Raw genomic sequence first — 22,958 nt, forward strand, 5'->3', positions numbered from 1 at the left:
GCAGGCTGGCACAGGGAAACGGATGCATCTCTACAGTTGAGGTCAGTATCTTGTAAATCTGCCCCACAGTTTTTATCTCACTGCTGCATGTTTAGCAATCACTAACATAAGGCATTGTAGAATGTTGTTTGGCTTGATGATGTCAGCTTGGGTTTTGAAATCTATTGTGACATTGTTCAGCAGATGGTCCCCTCAACATTGTATCCATTGGTTTGTGTTTTTCTACATGCCACAGTTACCTCAGTGATAAAAAAATGTAGAAGTTACACCACCCGTGGATATGTCAGCTGTCTGCTTAGTCTAGTCTCTTCACAGATTATCTCCTTCTAATTTCTCTTGGCTCCAGTAGAATTATAAAGTGTATATGTTCTGTATAAATACACACCCTTCAAATCTAGTCGTCCCCCCATTATGCATGCCACTGCATTTGCTCACAGGCTAATTCATGGCAGCATTATTTTCTCATAATGCCAATTTGTCATAGACTGACCCCAACTTCTGTAAATCCGTATGTATATGGGTTCAATATGTCTTACAAGTACTCAGGTTTTCAGCACTACTAAACAAGGATATTTTTGTCAATTTTTTTCTAAATGGGAAATGCTTACAGTCTGGTTCTAAAACTTTTTGTTGATCCGCAGCTTATTCTTCCAGAAAGGGTGATGGCACCAAATTTGCTTATGGGCCATTAATCTTTTGGGCCCAAAGGATTTTGCTGTGAGTACATCTGACTTACTCTTGTACTATTCCTGACTTAGTCCTAGAATTAAAGAGTATCTTGGGACTACCACCAGAATACGTCAGTAAATTACAGAAACATATTTGTGAATGTTCCCTCTTAGGTTTCATGCATACAATGCCTTGTCTCCGCTATCTTCAAATCTATTCCTCCGAAGACCTTGCAGACAGCAGTAAGGGCCATGAAGTCTTAGTGACGAGAAGTCCCTCAATAGCCCTTCCACACTGCCAATCCCCATGAAGCATACTGGATGAGTTTCAGGGCCCGATTCATCAATATTGTGCTTTGACCTAGTCTTGTAGTAGGCCTTATTAAAGGTTTTGCCAAGTGGGCCCTCAATTTTCATGTTAACATGTGTCACAGCCCTCAATCGATTTAGCCCTGGCTGATTATACGTGTGGCATGTATAAACGACCATCCTCACAAAACAGTTGTTGCCTGATTTTGGTCATCTTGGGAATTTTCCAGATTATCCGCAGAACATAAACAACTAACTCTGAATGCTGTAGGAAATCAGTAAACCATTGTTGTGCATTTTCTAAAGTTCCCAGAACCTTCACTGTAAAACCGGTTCAAAAAGATTGAAGTCATTGGAAAAGCAGGTTCTCCCTTGTTGTTTTTTTTCTGGCAAGAGGCTAGAAAAGAGCTGTGTCCACCCCAGGATTAATGGTCACCTTTTTAGGAGTTTCCACCAGTGTATATCTGAGGAGTTCATACAAAGGATCCTTTGAAAGGTGACGTTTGCTGTTTTCAAGAGTCTACTCAGTACCATTTCAGATCTCACAAAGTCTAAACATAGCATGGTGCTGAGTGTTTCCATATGGGGTTCTACACCAAGAGTGTTGCTGGTCTGGTGATGGCTAAATAAGGCATTTCAAAATATCTCTCACCCAAAAGGAACAATTGCATTCTCATATTGGTAGAAGAGTGAGAACCAATCTCAAGTAAATAATGACACTATACTTTCAACTGGATGTAATACCTGCGTCAATTGGGAATAGCTGGAGAATCTATTTTAATCTTCAAATGGCCTCTTTTTTTGTAACATCCAATTATCATACTTTGAATATACTAAACTAGATTCTTAAATTGAACCCTTGGGCTGAATTGGTTAAAATACAAGTCTATATTGATAAGAACGAGGCTGATCCCAGTTCCCTAATATGACTTAGAGCTGACCAAATGCAAACAGTGAATAGAATCACTAAAAGGGGAGTACTACATATATTGGATGGCGTTGTCCAGTTTAAGACTTTTCTAACTGCCAGAAAATGTTTTATTCATCAGAGGATATGACAAAGTTCCTACCAATCAAAGAAGCTCAATCTGAATCTAGTGGCCATCAATATTAAATGTCGCTGATAAATGTAAAAAGTATAAGAATGCCATTATTCCTTCATTGAAAAAATTCAAAGAATTTGTCTTGTGTATTATGAGAGCAGTCTTGTTGGCAGGGACAGGGAAAAAGCCACAAAGGCTAATATCTAGTGAATCTTTGAATTTCCAAGTCATTTTAGGGCTAGAAATCAACACTTTGTCTCCAAAATCTTAAAAAATAAAATCTTATTAGCTTTAGAAAGTCATTTTTCTGAATTATGACAGGCTAATGGAATACAATAATGGATCATTATCCTCGTCAATCTAGGATGGTTTAGGATCAGCTAATGAGGGTATGATTCTAAATTGTATGACCAACACCATGTTACTACTGGTGCTACCAGTGAATCTGATGACTATTACGTTTATAGGGATTGGCGAACGATGAATGTTCATACTGGACTTTAGGAAGTTCAAGGAGCTGGGATCACACCATGTCACAGAGGCAAGCATGGACTTTCTAGCTTTGGATTTGTACTGGAAGCATATGTTCCTGTACAGATTACTATGCTTCGTCAAACACAGAACGTTCCAGTGCATTGGATGTATGTTGTGCAATGCAGCACGCAAGCAATGCGTCATTTTTTGGGATAAATAAGTACATTCACTCTTATTTACGTCTGCTGCCAGTAGGCTTTTTTATGCAAACTCCAGTTGGGCTATGTTAGTAGATAGAGCTTTGTGTCAAAACAGGAAACAGCCTGAACAACGTGGGCAGAGCCACGCATGCTGTTTCAATGCAAGCACAACCACGCTTGCCTTCACCACGCATATACCTTGTAGTTAAGGCAATGCGGGGTCTAGATGCTGAGATGGGCGGGCCCAAGAACAGGAAGGATTGGGAGAGGATGCAGTGAGGTAAGTGGGGCTGGGGCGGGTTTGGAGTTTGGGGGGGTAGTTTTTAAGGGTTGGGGGTAGTTTTTAGGGCTCAGGGTTAAGGAGTCTTGGTTGTTTTCAGGGCTGGGGTGGGCGGAGTTGCTTTTAGGACTGGGGGGGGGGGTTCGTTTTTAGTGTTTGGGGTTCAGGGTACTTTTTAGGACTCTGGCAATTTTAAGTGTTCAGGGGCACGTACTTTATAGGGCTCTTGGCATTGGGGTAGTTGTTAGGGCTAGGGGCAGGTGGCATAGGGTGGGACCTTTACCACACATCCCTATAGCAGTCATGCCTTTATAACAAAATTGTGTGCGAAAGCCATGCGTTTTAACGGCATGCATGTTAAAGGAATACGTTGTTCAGATGCATTTGTGGTTTAGGCAGCATAGTACAGGCACGCGTGGTTTAGCCATGTGTGCCTCTGTCATACAACCATCAAATCTTACGGGTATTTTTCTTGAGATGTCTACAAAATGCCCCTTGATACAAATACTTTTTTTATGCTGAGTAAAGTGCACCTGTCTAGTACAATACACATATTGCATTCTATAGTAAATCTCAGTTGCCACTTTCTGCCACCTTAGGATTGAGGCAACGTCTTAGTACACATGGGTTTATGTTTAAAACTTTTAAATGTATATTGTACTCATTCTGAGTCATGGTAAATCTGCAATCGGGTGCAAATGTCATTGTGACTAGTATTGGATTTCGAGTGGGACAAACATTGTGTAAGGGCCAGTGTAAATGTTTGCAAGCAAAACTTGTTAAGTAGATCCAAAGCTGCATATAATTGCCCATTCCAACTTGAAATACTTGGAATTGGGTGGTAACACAGCACAGGGTTTAACTGCAAGTGAAGCAATTGTATTTCAACTAGGCAGTGGTAATGTTCAATAACTACTGAGTTTTGCAATAATAAACATCTGTTATTCTGATCCAAGCTGTCCCCTGGGGTGAGCGCAGGATTAATAAATACACATTAGAGAATGTTCATTATAATTCTGTATGTTGGATTGAGGGTTTTGCATTTTATATTTTGGATGAAAACTTTTAGATACATAAAGATTGGTCAAAACAAAAAAAAATTACAACCTCGTCCTCGTCCTAGTCCGAGTTTCAGTCTCGAGCATAACCTTCATTTCCAAATTCATAAATTGTGAAGTTTTACCATGCTAATTACAGACCTGATATGAAAGCTAGAACCAAGTCATGGCAATAGTAAGTTGTGGCAATGGGAAATGTTATAATTTCAAACGTTTTTCCAACTAATTGTTTACATACTAAGGGCCTAATTACGATGTCGGGCGGACACAATTTAGGTGTTGGAACCGACCAACCGTATGTCGGCGCTTCTGACCACCTAATTACAATGCGACCGCAGATGGTGCAGTCGCAGACTCCAATTTTGCTATGGGAGCTTGTGCTGTGGGCTGTTTCCACCTGCAGCACAAGCTCTCATTGAGAAATGGGAGTTTGAGTAAATCCCTGCACCCAGAGCCAGGCACCACATAGTGCCTGCCACAGGGTGCAGGGATTTACAGGGGGCACCGTAGGTGCACCGCAGGCCCCCAACCGGAGGGTGCAGAGGCATGGGGCACTGCTAGGAGCCCCCAAAGTTGCTTTCTGACAGGCTTTCATGTCGGAAAGCCTGACATGAAAAGCCTGTGGTAAACTAACATCGTAATCCTGCTGGTGGAAACGCTGCCCCTAAGGGATTACGTGCCCGTTCTGAGTGCCCTGCAGGCTCCTTTAGCCCGTCGGAATCCAGCCAGAATGATCGGCCAGTTTGACTTCCAACCACCTACATTGTTATTAGGCAGTCAGAAGTCAATCCTTGAATGTTGGTCGGAAAGGGTCAGAGGCTTTCCGACTGACATCCAAATGAGGCCCTACATTTTTGCCAACTATGAATTAAAACACATTGTTTAAGGAGAGACCACAGTGTTCACTAGAAAATGTTTCCTAGTGGTAATGTTGGTTCTTTTCACAGTGCCTTCTCTCCACTCCAGAGTTTACCAGTTTGTCTTTACCTCTTTCGGCTTTTAGTGGCTATCAAGCTTCATCAGCATATACAACACTGGTCCTCTGAATAGAGGCCATGAGCAAGTGCCAGTGATGGACACACTGAAGTGAGCTGAGAAATCAGAGAGCGAGCGTTGGGTGGTACTGCAAAACAACCACAGAGAAAGCCACAAATACTCTATAAATTAAATATTGACCTAGAAGGAGCTTGCATTTTCTAATGTACAATTCAGAAGTAACACATCAAATTATATAATATATTAATGCTTTTTTTCAATGGAATACACAAGTCATGGTTTATTTGGGCATGACAGTTTCATATTAGATTATTTTATATTTTTGTAATTTGTCTTCTTGCCCCACAGTGTTACAAATACTGTATTTTTTAAGCAGAAATATAAAGACTTTGCGGTCGTATGATTCTGAGTAGAACTAGGCTATGACTGATTTTGTATTAAAAATACAGTGCTGGGAATTGTAACAAAAATGTGATACAGATATAGGTAGAGATAGAAATTCCAGCACCTCTCTTTAATTTAAAATGTATCTCCTGTATGAAAAAATGGATATGACAGCTCAAGTTATCAAAACGGTACAAGGGATATGTATATGCGCCAATACAGGATTTAAACAATAATCAAAAATTGCTACTAGGTGTAAGGAACATGTAAACATGTTTTAAATGGTGGCTATGACACACCTTTGTTCACCTTTGTTGTTCTTACCATGTTAAATGCATACACTCTGCACTAATTGGTTGAGGTATATGTTGAAGAGTTGATGATACTAGCATTGTGAATTTATAATTCTTCCCTTTATGATCACACAGTTAGGATTCTGTCTCAAGTTGCTTTCATCTCATCCCCCCATAACTTTCTGCGTCAACCGAAAAAACACAACAAGGTTTTGTTTTGCGCAAAGTCGAACCCGATGAAAAGTTTTGAATGTGCTTAAAACTTGAATAACTGATATGGCACATCAGTTTCTCTGCCCATGTAGGCTTGTCCCAGCTCCTCTGATGCTGTGCAGGTCATTGTCCAATCAATGAGACTGTAAGAGCCTTTGAGCCTAGCCTTCCATTGCCTCCTGGTGTCTTGTGTAGGCCATTGATAACAACACTGCAGCTTGGATAAATAAATTACAGTAAAAGAAAGTACATTTTGAAAGATATTTCCACTAATTTACATAATTGGTAGATACAGTCCAAATGTGCATTCCCTCAGTGTGGGACTCCAAGTGGAAGGCACTACTTCAACATACCGCTGTATGCCTGCGTTCATTTGCGCGGTGTCCTGGCGGCACAGCGGCAGCTGGTACGACTTCTCCAGAGCTGTGATGTGAGTCTTTGGAAGTAACATTGGCAGTAGATTGAGTGACAATTCCCTTTGCTCTGTCTTCTTGTGCTTGTTCTCCAGCGAAACAAGATCCTTTGCCAACTTTTTTAGTTGTGTGACGCCGGCGTTCCTTTGGAAGGTCGTAAGCCATGGCAGATTAAAAAACTTGGTCTCCAGACCTCTGCTGGAATGTAGGCGTTCATCAGAAACTCTCTACAAAGCTTCCGGGGAAAAGCCCTGTTCTTCCGTTCCGCTGCAGCGTTCCTTTGTACCAGCCATCTTCGCGCTTCTTGTGCACAAACACAACGTCGCCTTCCTTCAGCTCAATCTCCGCCTCACTCTGTGGCGGATACGGAACCACCACGCGGTATCTGTGGAGACAGAAGCAATTTAAAATTAAAATAAAGTTTTTACATAGTTAATTTTTTGACATGATCAGTTCTTGTTGTATTTTTTTATAACCAATAGTCAGCTGTTAACTTTTCCTAGGTATAATTCGATATATGTTCAGCACACGTTTTAACATAATATTTGTGTTTTATGAGTAAAGAACCTTGTCATAAAACGCACACAAATTCATTTAGTAATAAAATGAATCTTTATCTACTGTGTGATTGTTTCAGTATCGAGCTTTATAACGCATCAGTAAATAACTGAAATATGTCAAAGAAATGGTGAGTGGGGTGGTGATGTAGAATTAAAAAAAAATCGCACACAAGTGACAAATGAAAACCCCTGTATCAATCTCCATTCATGGATATTGTTTATAGCACTCTAAAGCACGTGCTTCTTAAAGCGTCCCACGAACAACAAATAATGTTCCTCTTTTTTGTATTCGTTAAATAGTTTTTAGTCAAAATTCACATGATTTTTGGCGGGTTTCTGGTGTAATTGTGAAATAGCATGTTTTATCTTGCTGCGACACTAGAGGGAGCCATAATAACACAGTATTAAAAAAATACATACAGGCGGATCCAACATTAGGAAATAAATGTAACAAGATGCTTCGATAACAGGGAATTGCACTGTTTAAAACCACAGGTAACGAGCAGATACTTTTGTCTCTGTACGCTTACTGGACACAACGATAAGGATGTTTGGAAATGATTTAAATTCGAAGACAAAGGCCAGATTTACAATGAGGCTGTGCGGGCACAAAATCATGTAAAGTCAAGCAAAGTCATGCAAAGCAATGCAAACAGTGTAAGGGTATTTACTTTCCAGAACAAAAGGTATTTTGCGCTGGAAAGGTGCTTATTTTGTAAAAAAAAAAAAAAAAATAAGTGCCAGTGCCCTCGTCAGGATGCAATTGGAGCTTGCACCACCAAATGCCCCTGCCAGCGCTGCCAGTGACAGTCCCAGCACAACCATTAACCATCACACTCCAACAAGTGTGACAATACAGACTATTCCAGGCTCCCAACATTATAAGAATGGCTTTAGCGGCAGGCATTAGTCATTTTTACTGTATTTTGAACGAATAAACAACTGTTGTCCTCATCTCTAAAGTGGATATGCAGCGCCACCATGTGGTAGACTGTCATAACTGCCGGTGTTAACAGTTAAATGCATGTGACAAGCACTGGAAAACACAGACTCAAATTAAGCACTGGCACAAATAGCCTTTACGCAGCTCTGAGTAGCCGTACAAGAGGGCGTCACTTGAGTGTCACTTTAGCGGATCAGTGCATGCACCGATAGGTTATGATGCATAGTATGGTCTACAAAGATAGAGAGGCCACGCCTCCTTGAAGCAGACGCTGCACTAACAAGAAGAAATGTTTTAATTTCTCCAAACATTCCACTGCACAGCACACATGCAATCTGTGGAATAATTCAGAATGAATCTAGGTGTAGTATTTTGTAATAGAAAAATATGCTTCCAGTGCACATCCTACACTGGACAGTAAGCACACACCTCTGCACCAAGGTGCAAAGGTTGTGGGTGGCGCCAGGCAGCTTTTATAGCTGATGACACCAGGGGCAGACCATTTTTAATAAATATGGCTCTGTGCTGCATGCTCCCTCTTGCACAGCACAGTGCAGCAACATTGATTTCTGCACTTTGTCGCGCTAAATGTAATAATTCTGTCCCAAACTCTTGCATGGTCATGCTTACCAGGATGCTTATGTGAAACTTTTATTTTCATTGCAGACGATCATTAAACATGCAAACAGACCTCAAGGCTGATATTATTTTGTAAATATGGAAAATATTGTGAAAGGTGTTGCTTCCTAATCAGTCCTCATGCAGCCCATAGGAACATATAGGTCCAGATTGACGAATAAATCGTGCAATGCAGCAACTGAAGTTGCTACGCTGCATTGCATGAGAAGCTGAAGAGCACTAGGATGTGGCGCTGTTCTGCTCTTTTGGCTGCCATGCACTAACTCAGACACTTTAGTGCAAGGGTGTCTGCGTTGTGGTCACCATAGTTTTGGTGCAGGTAGGGGTCCCTTCCCATTCGAAAACTATGCTTTAAGGCTTTTCCTGTTTGTACGTGTGCTGTAGAATGCAGCACACATTGGTGAAGAGAAAAAACACAAGGAGAAATGTAAACATTTCTACTCTTTATGCCTGCTCAGGGAAAATATAGATTTTAGGAAGTAAAAGTATTGGACAACACTAGAACTAAACAAGCATTGGTAAAGCCAATAGGTCTGAGCTTGGCTTCCAAATGTTTGGCTTTGTCAATGCCTGGATTGTCATGTTTTTTAACTTTTTTGTTGTAGGAATGGCTGGGCAACAGGCAATTAAAAAACAAAAGATTGGCTACAAGCAAAAATATTTAAAACTTTTTTTGAGTGTTTCGACAAAATATCGAGTTGTAAATATTGGGAGACAGAAATATCAGACGTAAAATATTATGATACAAAAATATTGTGATGTAAGAATATGGCTGTCAAGAATATCATTTTTTTAGGTAAATAATATAGTTTTTAAGTAAGATAATTATAAAAAATATTGTTTTTCAATTATTTTAGTGTGTTTTAGTTCATATAATAATTGTATGTGTTACTATTGTTTGCATAATTGATATTTTCTTTCTACTTATAGTTTACTTACAGTTGCGCTATTTGGAGTGGGAATAGTAAATGTAACCCATCCAAAGTCCTACACTTCCCTATTGTTGCATAAACTGGAGTGGGAAAAGTATATCTAATGTTCCTTAACTCAAATATTTTTCCAAATATTGGTTAGACCTTTTTTTTTGTAATTAGTTTATTTTGTATTTTCTATTCTTTTTATATATTCATATTTTTGTGTAATTATATTAGTTTATTTATTTGGTAATTTATTTCATATTTTGTAATTAAATGGTTAAACACATATATTTGTGTCTGTGTTTATATAAGTATGTATTTATATTAAGTATTAGTTTAATTTATGAAATTTTCAGCATATGAATGTTATGTGCTAAAATATTTAAGATTTACTGCTTAGAATATATTATATATATATATATATATAATTCTGTTTTTTTGCGCGCACGCAAAAAGGGTCCTGCGCACTCCCAGCTCTCTCCACCAAAAGTCACCAAACTCCAATTAAATTTGTTGTTATTTTATTTCATAGCAGTATCTCCAGTATCACTGCTCGACGCGTGTCGCGGCCCATTCCGCTTTGTCACTATCCCACCAGCTACCTCCAGTAAGCGCCACAGAGCTGCGTTGCAGAGTGGTGTAAAAAGGGACATGGCCTTGGACCACCTCTCTGCAACGCAGCTCCCTGGCGCTTACTGGAGGTATCTGGTGGGCTACTTGGCACCCAGGGACCCTCAGGATTCTAGGAGTCTTAATCGCTCAACTTAAATCGCGCCACAGGGCGCGTTTGCACACTTGCTATGTTAGGGCCCACCCCCTCCCTTCACCACTGTGCAAATGCGCCCCTGGCACGTTTTAAGTTGGGGGATTAATTTTGCTTGAGTCCTGATGGTCCCTGGGGGCCAACTAGCCCACCAGGTACCTCCAGTAAGCACCACAGAGCCGCTTTGCAGAGAGGTGTAAAAAGGGACATGGCCTCTTAACACCTCTCTGCAATTCAGCTCCCTGGCGCATACTGGAGGTACCTGGTGGGCTAGTTGGCCCTCAGGAACCCTCAAGATTCTTGGGAACGTAATCCCCCACCTTAAAACACGCCACGTGGCTCTTTTGCACACTTGTCACATCAGGCCATGCCCCCTCCCTGCACCACTGTGCAAATGCACCCTCTGGTGCGTTGGAAATTGGTGGATTAAGTCCCCTTGAGTCCTGAGGGTCCCTGGGGGGATACTAGCCCACCAGCTACCTCCAGTAAGAGCCACAGAGCTTTGTTGCAGAGAGGTGTAAAAAGGGGCATGGCCTCTCAACACCTCTCTGCAAACATATATATGTTGTATAAATATATTTAAAGAAACAATGTGTTGGTATGTTTTTGGACGATAATAGTATTAAACAAGATTTTATTACTGATATTTTTATACTTAACATTATAAGTATACGGATACGATATTTTGGCAAACTATATTTTTGACACAATATTTGTGTCAAACGATATTGTTTACCTTGATATTGTGTGAGTGATCCATTTTTTTATCTAAAAAAAGCACACATTGTCATATTGTACCTGGCACTGAGGGGAATACTTTGTGTGCAGATGTGCTCCTTATGAAAGAGAACAATTCTGTGAATTACAGTGAAGTTAGTCAATGGCTGAGGTGGGTTGTATTCTGCAGTGAGCAGGCAGAAGGAGAATGTGAACAATACAATAACAGACCAATATGAAGAGGAGTGGCTGACACCCCCTGTAAGTAAGTACACTGTGTATACTTTTAGTGAAATTAAAAGGTCTTGGCTTAAGCCAGACATAAAAAGGAATTCACACGATCTTCCCAGGATCACGAGAATGCTGTGACTGGAACATACCATAAATATATACCCATGTGCATCCTACAGGTGCAGATATGCAACACCCTTAGCGAATAGGCCCGGAATATCCAAGTGGGGTAAGGGTTTTTGCAAAAAGTATAGCACTTAAATACACTTTATGCTTGTCACGCTGTAAAAATGTAAAGAAACGAGGAGAACTATTATTCTGTAACAAAAGCGTTACAAAGATGTCATCCCAAATGTTATAGACATGATCACTAGGCAGTCACAAACTTTGGTTCTCTCGAACATCTCTTATATCAAACAATAGATCAATGCTGTCCTGTGGACTTCCAGCAAAATGGATCACTCTGGTGCTGTCCACAGTTCTGAATTATTTTAATATGGGAGCCTGTGAAAGGAGTCTGGGATACATTATAGAGAATACACCTTGTTAATGTTTAATATGTGCCTCTGGAGGGTAAAGTACTGATCATCCAGCAAATTTGTTAATGTCTTATGGTAGTTTTTATGCGAAAACCTCAATACAAAATCAGGAAAATCATAGTTGCATTTAACATAGATTTAAACTAATAAAAACATAACTTGTCACTAACTCCTGCCCTTGTTGCTCGCGCTGAGATTGGTAATGACCACCAGGCAAGGGGAGTTGTCATGGTGACATGCCGCCAGACAGTTTTCAAGTCACGGGAGCCATCTCTGGTGGGAACATTTGTGTTTCCCACCGAGATATCCATTGGAAAAGGCGAAAGGGGAGAAGTGGGGGATGGACTGACTATCATTTTTATAGGCAGCGTTCATCTCATATCCTTGATAGTTTGATGTTCATGATCATCAATTGGAAAAACACAAAATTAAATCTTCAACAGTGTCTGTGATCAATCCCTTGCTGTAAACACTCTGGTCACTACAACAATTTTCTCATAAGCATTGGAAGTGGTGTTCATGATCAAGTCTTAAGGAAAAAGGGTTTTGTAACTGGAAGAGGGTTATCTAAATCATTACTTTGGAGCAGAAGGCATCTGCCATAGGATTCAGGATAGATGACCCCCAAAACCTTTATGAACTGCTACCAACTAGGTCCTAGGAGTCTGTGTCTTTGGGTGTAGAGAAGGTTTACTCACACAAGACTAAAAGAGAGGGTACACTCATGGTGTATATGGGAAGATTAGAGCTACCGGAACCATTAAACTAGGAACCCCTGGACAATGCCAAAAAAAGAAAAACAGGGGTATTTGAAAGGGAAAAAAATGAAAAAAGTGATGGGTTACATAGCTTCACAAAGTACCTGCAGACAATGTTTTATCCCACTGTGCATCAATCAACAATCACTGCTTGTTACGTAACTAGCATGGGTGAGATCATGACAACACCAGGGCAAAGTTTGGTTGTAAAGGGGGACAGTGCACCAGTGAACCCCAGATGTCACCCAATGTGTCATCAACTGCTGCCCGGATGTATTTATTACATATATTTTTATATATCTATATAACACACTAAGCAAACTGAACTTTATCTATGTTAGTGCCTAATTTGAGCCTGTGGTTTCCGGTGCTTGGCACCAGCACTTACTTGTCAATACTGGCAGTTATGATAGTCTGCCACATGGTGGTGCTGTTTGTCTAATTTAGAGACAAGCACAACAACAGTTGTTTGTTAAGTCAATATATCTTTAAAAAATGATTAATGTCTGCCTCCCAAGACATTCTTATAGCTCTAGAGGGGTTGGAATAGTCTGAAGAGTCACACTTGAAGGCATGTGATGCTTAGTAGTTGTGTCGGTAATGTCATTGGCTGTGCTGGCAGTGGGTGAAGCAAGCTGCAGTTGTCTTCTGACAGGGGCTCTGGTACTTATTCTTTCACAAATTAAGCACTGATCTATGTGCCAGAAAGGACAGAAGTTGTGGGGCCAAAATCATGCAGAGTTCAATCAAGCGAATTAGCAGCACCATCATGTTTTTAATGCTTTACAAAAAACAAAAAAAATGGAGGGAATTCTCCGTCCGTGTGTGTAAGGTTAATGCTTTCCAAAATTCAGGACCAGGCTCAGAAAAATTCTGGTCACTGTAATTTGCATTTTGTCCTAACAAGATTTTAACATTGATACCACCTAACCAGCAACCAATGAAATGAAGTCTGCAGATGTGAGACTGGGACCATACTGCACAGTTTGAAGATAAGACATGCTGCTGCGCTCTGTGGTCACTGCAGCTGCATCTGTTGACAGGCTGGACGCCCCCACAAGAAGCATTTCCAAAATCTGGGGTTGCCATGATTAGGCTTCCCACTATGGTTTTATGACGCCACCTCAGAATATAATAAAACACCTTACAAAGCTGGCAAAATTTAAGTCAACAATTCTTGGTCACCTTGTCAATTTGGGGCGGGGGGGACAAACTCATCCTTGAGATGCAAAATAAACTGAAGTTTTGTGCGTGAAACATGCATATGCTTAGGTCCTACCAGCGTTACTTCCATTGTGTGGTGTGCTGCATGTTTGACCACTAAAACCACCAGTCTCTTTTCATGAAAATTATTTTTTATTGTGTAAAAGGCATCAGTGGCCCCATCTAAACGTACATAGATCTGCGTATTGTCAGCACAGGAGCAAATCTGGTTTACGAATATTGGCTACATATTGCATAGGGTGCAGAATTATTAAAGGGCCAACAAGGTGTGGGGTTGTTAACCTACCCTTAAGCAATGGGCATCCTTCACTCCTGCTAGTTATTTCTGGCACTGGAAGAGGTCACAAAGACTTTGGACGAAGGGTGGGGGTATAGAAGCCCCCTGCCGACTTGCCGACTTGCTTATCTTTCCTCATTTAATTAGCATTTAATTATTCTCTGATAAGCCCCATTCTCTGCTGTTCTTGCAGGCATCCACTCCATCACAAATGTTCCTCATGAGAAGTTGCATGCCCATGCTTTTAATAAAGCGCGGTCAGAGGGTGGCACTTTTGAAAATTGTCCTAGGGAATGTGTGTTCTCTAACCAGTGACCATAATGACAGGTGTTTGATGGAGGTAGTTTTGAATGTCATATAGTGAGGCTCTAAGGAAAGCCTACAGCAATGTGCCGTAATTCACACTTTGCCTCTGAATGCATAGGCGCACCTCCTTCTGCTCGAGATTTACTGTTTAGCGACTCTTCTACACTGTTCTGTGTGACATCCCTATGCAGTTAGGCTACGGGCCTGATTTAGAGTTTGGCGGATGAGTTACTCTGTCACAAACATGTCTGATATCCTTTCTGCACTATTACAAGTGCCATTTGATATAGTGCACTTGTAATACAGCGGACGGGACATCCCTCACATTTGGGACAGAGTAACCCGTCTGCTGAACTCTAAATCAGGTCCTATGTTCTTAATTTAGGTCCTGGATACAGGGATCATGCATGATGCATGAAAGGCTTTTTTCATACCTCTCCTATTATCCTCATTTGTAGATGAGCCTCGTTAGAATAGCTATGAACTGTAACACTCGACCTGTATTGATTCCTGTGGGGCCTTGATTAGCTCCCGTAGCTGGCCGTGGTGTTAAAAGTCTATACAGCTACACCATTTTTCCCTTGTATCATTTTAATTTTATTTCTTTTTATCAAAGTTATGAGACTAAAATTGGAATTCTGTGGTACATGTACACAACTGGAAAAACATGAGATCACAGACAGTCATGCTGCACAACCTTTTGCCTTTTATGGGATATAAGGTAAGCTGTATCGGGAAACCACTTTGGCCAAAATATATCTGACGCTTTCTTCTACTTTTCATTACAATCTTTTTCTATTTCAGTTCATTGGTGTAAGCTTTTTTGTTGGTGCAGAAACAACACTGGATATGGTTCCTATTTGAATAAGTTGGTATAACTAGGCTGGTCTTTAAAGATATATTATTATTTACAGGTGCCCCCCATGTTGTTCAGTCATTTCATGAGGTACGATCTCAGCTGGTCCTGTAGAAGATGGAGATTTTACATCGTGACCACCGAAAAAAACGTAGACCGAACTTTACAAGATTCGGACCAACAACACAGCAACGGTTCAGCAAATAGTCACTTCCCTGTTGTCTTTAGACAGTAATTGTAAAATAATGGTTGCAATAAGCATGAATGGCAAAAGTTGTGGGAATGACTGTGGGGAGTATGAGGAATGAATGGTTTGGCCAATATGGGGCATGAATATTGCTATGAATGAGTATTTTTTTAATGAAATAATGTATATACATGGTTCCTTGTGTCTCAAAAAATGAGAAGTTCTTTGTATATAAAATTTAATGAATTGATATTATCAATTGTATTGCACTGTGCACATATTATTGTATAGCACTGTATATATTGCATTCACTTTCTATTTTTTCAATCAAGTAAAGTACAATATACAAAGATAAATAAAAGAAAAATTGATAATAATGATAAAAAGAAATACCATTAAAATGATACAAGGGAAAAATGGTGTAGCTGTATAGACTTTTCACACCATGGCCAGCTTTGGGAGCTAATCAAGGCCCCACAGGAAGCAATACAGGTCATGTGGGACAGTTCATTGCAATTCTTGTAGATGTTCCCCCTTGTCCCAGACCTCATAAAGCATGTCTTAGCGGGCACCTTCCTTTATAAAGATGACCCTCTATAAAATCATGTCCAGACAAGCCAAAGAACTCCATGACTTCAACCTGGTCAGGGAACCTTCCTCACCCTCCACTCAAGTTCCTCACACCTCCTCTGACTTCAATGGTATCACACTCCCTCTGTACAAACCTTTCCCCTCCTCTAGACAACTGTTCACCTCTCTTAACTTCAACACAAGCACAGTGGAAGAGCATATGATATAAGAACAGAGAGGTAGACAAAGTTTACTGCAACTTTATGAAATGTCTCTGTGGATCTTAAAGGGAAACCAGGCCAGTGAGTGTCTCATTACTTTCACCAACCACATTCATCACTGTTTAACCCACAGGCGCAGACCCGCTGCGGTGATTCACTTCATAACCTCCTCAGTGATGTTGACATCTCACCAAATGATCCCAGCAGGATGGGAAGTCATGCATCCTGCTCAAAAGAAGAGTCACCAGGAGGCCTGTAGACACCACAGTGGTGAGTCACTGTCGCTGAAGTCATCATGAGCAGACTGGAAACGGAGGAACAAAGTTACTTTTCTACACTACACAGTGGCCCAGTTGCCTTTTTCTCATTCAAGAGGCCTCACAGACTGCCGTGAGAGCAGAAATAACTATCAAGGATAAACTAATATCTCTTCCAGAATTAAATATAACTCATTCCTATGTGCTTTTATGATTTGCTTGTCAAATCGAATAAAGTTTATGATTGATTGACTGAACTCACTCCCCTTCCTTTCAGTTGCGAGGGGGTTCAGCTGACCCGCACTATGGAAGGAAGATACACATTTGACATTTTTGTCCTGTTGGAATTCCTATTTTCCTTATGGGCAATCTTCAAAGATGACTGTATACTACATCACACAGAAAATGGTTCATTCCATGTCGGAAACAGCACAATACATGTGAGTGTGCGCATTAGCACTTTCCTGATAGTTCATTAGCGAAGTATTTCTTTAACACTTCATTGGTTACCTACAAAAATGCAGGTATTTTATGTTGCAAAACAGTGATGGTCAGAATACTTGAATTAATCTCAGCCACTGGCAATTACCCAGTCTATTGCTTTTGGGACCGATCCTATGGAAATCAGTCTTGTCTCTACTCCAACAGGAAATGCCCAGCCCAAACTGCTGTCTGCTTCACATTTAGAAAGGAACACAATCAACCCCAGGCCACTTTCATCCTACTTGGGCCTCATCAGTGAGGTGCAGTTTGAGTGATATAGCACAGTAATCACAGAGCCCTTATCTGGGCACACCCCTGGCACAAAGGGTGTCTCTCTTAAAACAAAAAACAAGTGGAGAGTAAAATGCTTGCAATAATCACAGCCTTGGGTCATTACGTTGCTGTACATGAAAGAGCAGATAATGATACATGCTGCTCTTCTGAGAAACTGAGATGCACCAGTAATATCTTCAATGATGTCATTTGAGATGTCATCAGTAGAGTCATCAATTGTGTCATTTAGCATGTCATGAGGGATGCAATATGTAAGGTCATAAGCAGTGCATGGTGGGGACACAGTTCCAGGTAGCTCACTGAACTATTATTGGTGAATATGTGGTTTTGTTATGGTGTTTGACCATCTAACTATAATATTACTTTAACATTTGTTTTTTTCAGTGAATTTCTGGGGCCTTTTAACGCCTTAACCGCCGTGGTGCAGGCGTTCTAAAGGGCGGGCGGGGCTGCGTCGGCCGTTGGCCAATGGCAGCACTGGAGCCAACGGCCGATTGGAGCACGGAAGGGGTTAATGTAAGGGAAAATCATATTACCATACCAAACTATAGCTCTTGTTTTACCTTTGTTTTTTTCCAGGGAATTGATGTGCCATTTTTATCATATTCAGCCAACACCCACACTGTGGATGGCATTTGGTAATACTAAGTTGGGTTGTGGCCCAGACCCAGCCCCAGCCTACAGCAGTGTGAAGAAGTGGTTCACCCCGCACCCATCCCACTGAAAGGGCCGATCCTCACAGCACAAGGCCTATGTCTTGCAGAGTACCAGTTGGCCACAGAGTCTGCTGCTTAGCCTCTCTTAGCTGTCCTTCATTGTCAGCTTGCTTCTCCTGAACTTCCTGTCTACCTCCATTGTCAGCTTGCTATCAATGCCCCTCCCGCCAGCCCTTTGTTGTCCATGTACTGCCTCTGCCCCTCGCACCTACTCTGTTGTTTATGTGCTGCCTCCACCCCTCCTGCCTTCCCTCTGTTGCCTGTGTGCTGCCCCTGCTCCCTCTCGCATGCCCTTCACGGTCAGCTTGCCCATTCTGCTCATTTGGCCTGCCCTCAGAGGTCAACTCGCTGCCTCTATCCATTGCAGTCTGTCCTCCATGGTTAGCTTGCTCCCGCCAGTCCTCCATTCTCCTTGTGCATGCTCCTACCCCATCCCGGTTTCTCTGTGTGGTCAGCTTGATGGCCTTACCCATTCTGGCCTGCCCTCTGTTATCAGCTCGATGCCCATGCCCCTTCGCCACTACAGCCTGCCCTCTATTCTCCATGTGCATGCCCCTTCTCGCTTCCACCTGCCCTCCGTGGTCAGCTTGCTGCTCCTGTTCCTCTCCCGCCAGCCCTCCATTGCCTATGTGTGGGCCCCTGTCCTTTCCTATCTGCCTTCCATGGTCAGCTTGTAGCCCCTGCCTCCTTGCCCTCGATTCATTGTGTTTATGCCACTGCCCCTCCCCACCTGTCCTCCGTTGTCAGCTTGTTGCCTCTGCCCCCCTTCTACCTGCCCTCTGTTCTCAATGTGCATGCCCCTGCCCCTTCCGTCCTACACTATGTGGTCAGCCTCATTCCCTCCTCATTTAGGCTGGCCTTTGTGGTAAGCTTGCTACCACTGCCCTTGCCCCGCCTGCCCTTGATTTTTCTTGCACTGCCTCTACTCCTCTCTATGCCTGTTATCAATGCACAGCTGGCCGACACTGGCACTCTGTGATAATCTTGCTGCACCTGTCACTGCCTCTCTCCCACCTGCCTGCCATTCTCCATATGCATGCCCCTGCCTCCACACCTGCCCCGAGAGGTCAGCTTGCTGCCCTGCAGATTCTGGCCTGCCTTCTGTGGTCAGCTTGTTGTCCTTGCCCCCACCCACCTACCCTCTATTCTGGGTGTAGGAGTGTCCCTGCCAATCCTACCTGCCCTTTGTGGTCAGCTTGCTACCCCTGCCTCTCCCACCTGCCCTTTATGTTCAGCTTTGTGCTCCTGTCCATTCTGGCCTTTCCTCCATGGCCAGCTTTCTTCCCATTACCTCCCTCCTGCATGCCCTCTGTTCTCTGCGGCATGCCTTTGCCCCCCCGCCACCTGTCCTCTGTGGTCAGTTCGCTGCCTCTGCTTATTCTGGCTTGCCCTATGTGGTAAGCCTGCTACTCCTGTCTATGCCCCCACCTGCAGGCAACTCATTCTTGCACTGTCTCTAATCCTCTACCTGCCTCCCCTCCATAGCCAGCTTGCTGCCCATACGCATTACGACATGCCCTATGTGGTCAGCTGCCTTCCCTAGCCTCCCTCCATCCCGCCTTCCATTCTTGTGAACATGTCCCTATTTTCTGTGTGCATGCCCCGTCCCTTCCTATTGCCCTCCATGGTCTACTGTGCAGCCTCAGCCCCTCCCACCTCCCCTCCATATCAGCTTGATTCCCCTGCTCCTTCCTCCTGCTCTTCATCATCAGCTTGCAGCCCTGTTCCCACTCACTAGCCCTCTGTGGTCAGCTTGTCTCCCCTACTCCTTCCTCAAACCCTCTGTGGTCCGTTGCACTGCCCAAGCCTTTACGGTCTGCCCTCTAAGCTCATCTTGCCCTAAATGGTCAGCTTGCTGCCCGTCTTCGTCCTGCCTGCCCATCGCTTCCTATGTGCTGTTCCTGCCCCTTATGACCAGCACTTTGAGGCCAGTTGGCTGTCTATGGCCCCTTCCCGTCTGTTCTCCATTCTCTCGACACTGCTCTTCTGCCACCTGCCTTCCATGCTCAGCTTGCTGCCCCTGCCCCCTCCCTGTTGCACTCCATTGTTTGTGATCTGCCCAGCCCTTTGATCTGCCCTCTTAGGTCTGCTTGGTGCCCCTGCTCCCCCCTTCTGCCCTCTGTGGTCCGTTGTGCTGTCCCTGTCACTCCCACCAGCTCTCTGTGATCTGCTTACTCCCCAGACCACTCACTCTTGCCCTAGGTGCAGGGGCGGCTCTAGGCTCATTATGGCCCTGGGCAGGGAGCGTAGGTAAGGGCCCCGGAAGAGGGGGTCCGGGCAGGGCGGAGCGCCGAGGCCAGTAAAGAGGTAGAGGTCAGGGTGTTTGGAAGTGGAACAGAGCCAGAGGCCGCCAAATCCCTGCCAGGGGCCGCCATGGAAATATGTATCCTTCCTCAGAGGATTATTATATCAAGGATATATATTGGTGTGGTGGCCCCTGGGGTTTGGTGGCCCTGTGCAGGTGCACAGCTTGCACATGCCTAAGGTCGCCCCTGCTAGGTGGTCCGTTGTGCTGCCTCTGCCGCCAGCCCATCATGCTCAGCTTGCTGCCCTTCCATCCTTTCCTTCGTGGTCTATTGTGCTACCTCAGCCCCCAACTATCCTTAATAGTCGGCTAGCTTCCCCTGGCCCTCCATCTTGCCATCAGTGGTCCATTGTGCTGTGTCAACCCTCCCCTCCCACCTCCACCTCTGTGGTTCAGCTTGCTTTCTCTGCTCCTTGCTCATGCTCTTTGTGGCCATTGTGCTGCCTCTGTCTCTCCAGTTTGCCCTCCGTGGTCGGCTTGCTGTTCCTTTCACCTGCCCTTTGCGGTCTGTAGTGCTGCCACAGCCTCTCCTGGCTGCCCTCCATGGTAAGCTTGCTGCACACTGCCCACGATAGTCTGTTGTGCTGCCGTTGCCCATCATGTTTTCTATGTTTGTAACTGAAAGGGGGTTCACATGGTCCTGTGGCATATGAGTATGCCCCCCCTTGCCCCTTTACAGATTTTTGAAAAACAAATCAGGGCTCTGGGACCAAGTCTCCAAGTAATGTAATGGCAGCTGCAGTATTTTGTTTCTAGCTGTGTCAATCACATTACTCAGTGTCGGTATACAACGTTTACAACAAAGTTTTTACCACGCACTACCATTACAACGCAGGCATTACCACTCATACCATTACAACGCATTGCGCTGGGGGGCGCTCTAGGATAGGGAATAAGTATAATTTTATATCCAACACCTTCCCTAGTGTCCACGGGGACTGGAGTTGGAATATAAAATTATACTTACCACTATCCAGCACCTCTAAGCGCTATGCGTTGTAACGGTATTCGTTGTAAATACCGCGTTGTAATGGTATGCGTGGTAAAAGTATGCGTTGTAACGTCATACATCCCTCAGTGTCACATGACTGAAAAGGCCAGAGAGAGAAAAACTTCCTGGACCAATCAGTAGGCCCCATTTTTTTTAAATTACGGTCATGCGGGACTCTCACGGGACCAACTCTCCTACAGTTACACCTACATTTTTAATCCCTTCATGACCCCCTGAGCACTTATTTAAATGCCAATTTTGTTAAAACTGGCAGGACAGATTTACGCTGAATAATAAAAAATATGGTTTCAAACTAAAATTCTAACTATGTGCCAAATTTGGTTTAGTCGTCTTTTTTATTTATTAGTGAGCAAAGTTTTTTTGGGGGATTAACAAGGGAAATTAAGGTTTTGGGAGCCCTCTTTATCTCTCCCTTGCTAGACAGATCGGCACACAACTTTTCAGGAATAAACCAAGGTGGATGACTTTTGTATGAGAATGTTTCATGAATATTCATCAAATGGCATAAAAATTCTTAACAAGACAAAACGTGCTCTTCCTATTAAAACTCTGACCTAGCCATAACCACACAGTGGAGACTATATATATATATATATATATATATATATATATATATATATATATATATATATATATATATATATATATATATATATATATATATCCAACCTTTAAAAGTTGCTTGCAATGAGGAGCCCACAACAGGTAAGTAACTGTAGCCAACTTCATTTAATGGAGAAATACATCGCAAGCGGTGGAAAGGAACTTTGCTTACTCATCAAGTCCTGCCTGACGCGTTTCATGTATATATATATATATATATATATATATATATATTACCAACTGGCAGTTGCCAGTAGGTAATTATAGTTAAGACCTAGACCTAGTTTCCATAGGTAAAGCATTTTTTATTTTGCTACTAACTTCAGTGTCATTTGACGAATATTCACAACATTTTCTAAACTAGTTTGGCAAGTTTTGGGGTGATTCATCAAGTGGGGGCTGAGAAAAAAGGGTTTTGCGATTTCCCATAGGGATTTTTAACTAACCGTGGGCGGAGAACTCTGCTCCGCTCCGCCTGCGGAGTGTGCAGAGTTTTGCCTCTTCTGCGTTCCGCGGAGAACGGGGAGTAGGCAAAACTCTGAACACTCCGCAGCGGAGCCCAGTGGCCCGCTACCGCCTCCCACCCGCCTATTAACAATAAGTAAAAACTTTTAAAAAACGATTTAAGTAAAGAAAAACGCTTAATTTGGCAGGGAGCTAGATCTTGATCTAGAAAGAATGCTTTTTGTAATTTGGTGTAAATCCATTGAGTAGTTTTGGAGTTGTCAAAGAAAAAGATTTATGCATATCTAGGGACTCTGCGGATCTGACAGATCGCATGATGAAATCTGATTGGCTGCCACCATTTCAACCTAGAAGTGGTGGCAGCCATCTTGGGGCATGGGACTCCGCCCTAGCACCCCCTCAAAAGAGCTCTAAAAAACGCAGAAGGGGCAGGGTAGGAATAGTCTGACCCCCTTAGGACTGGTGGTGAGGTCTAACACGGACCCTGACTGGGGCCATAAAGCGTTGCAATTTCTTTTTTTTTACATCAAATTCAGGGAGGATCTGTTGTAAAATGTCCCGGCATTTGTTTTCTTTATGCCCTCCAAGGTGGGCCAGGTCCTGGGGGTGGATTTATAAATATAATTTGGGGCGGGGGGGTCGCTCGTGGACCCATCCCCAGACCGGTTTTGGACCTGGGGACACAATCCCCCGGAGCCTGGCTGAATACGAGGAGGGGGGGCATGTCCCCCTTACAGGCCAATTTTGGCCCTGAGGATCCTGTCCGCCAGGGTCTTGCCTTACA

At 43.0% G+C, this 22,958-nt stretch overlaps 1 protein-coding gene across 1 annotated transcript in view; it reads right to left on the minus strand.

The window, feature by feature from the left end:
* Window positions 1-5,220: 5,220 nt before the first annotated feature.
* Window positions 5,221-22,958, minus strand: part of SH3RF3 (SH3 domain containing ring finger 3) — a 221,561-nt gene continuing 203,823 nt past the window's right edge. Inside the window, exon 4 of the mRNA XM_086934277.1 lies at window positions 5,221-6,716. Coding sequence (XP_086790403.1) covers window positions 6,548-6,716 — 169 coding nt within the window. The 3' untranslated portion in view covers window positions 5,221-6,547. The remainder of the gene's footprint in view (window positions 6,717-22,958) is intronic.

Source organism: Lissotriton vulgaris, chromosome 8 (assembly GCF_964263255.1).
Source record: "Lissotriton vulgaris chromosome 8, aLisVul1.2, whole genome shotgun sequence".
In the NCBI taxonomy this organism is placed as follows: domain Eukaryota; kingdom Metazoa; phylum Chordata; class Amphibia; order Caudata; family Salamandridae; genus Lissotriton; species Lissotriton vulgaris.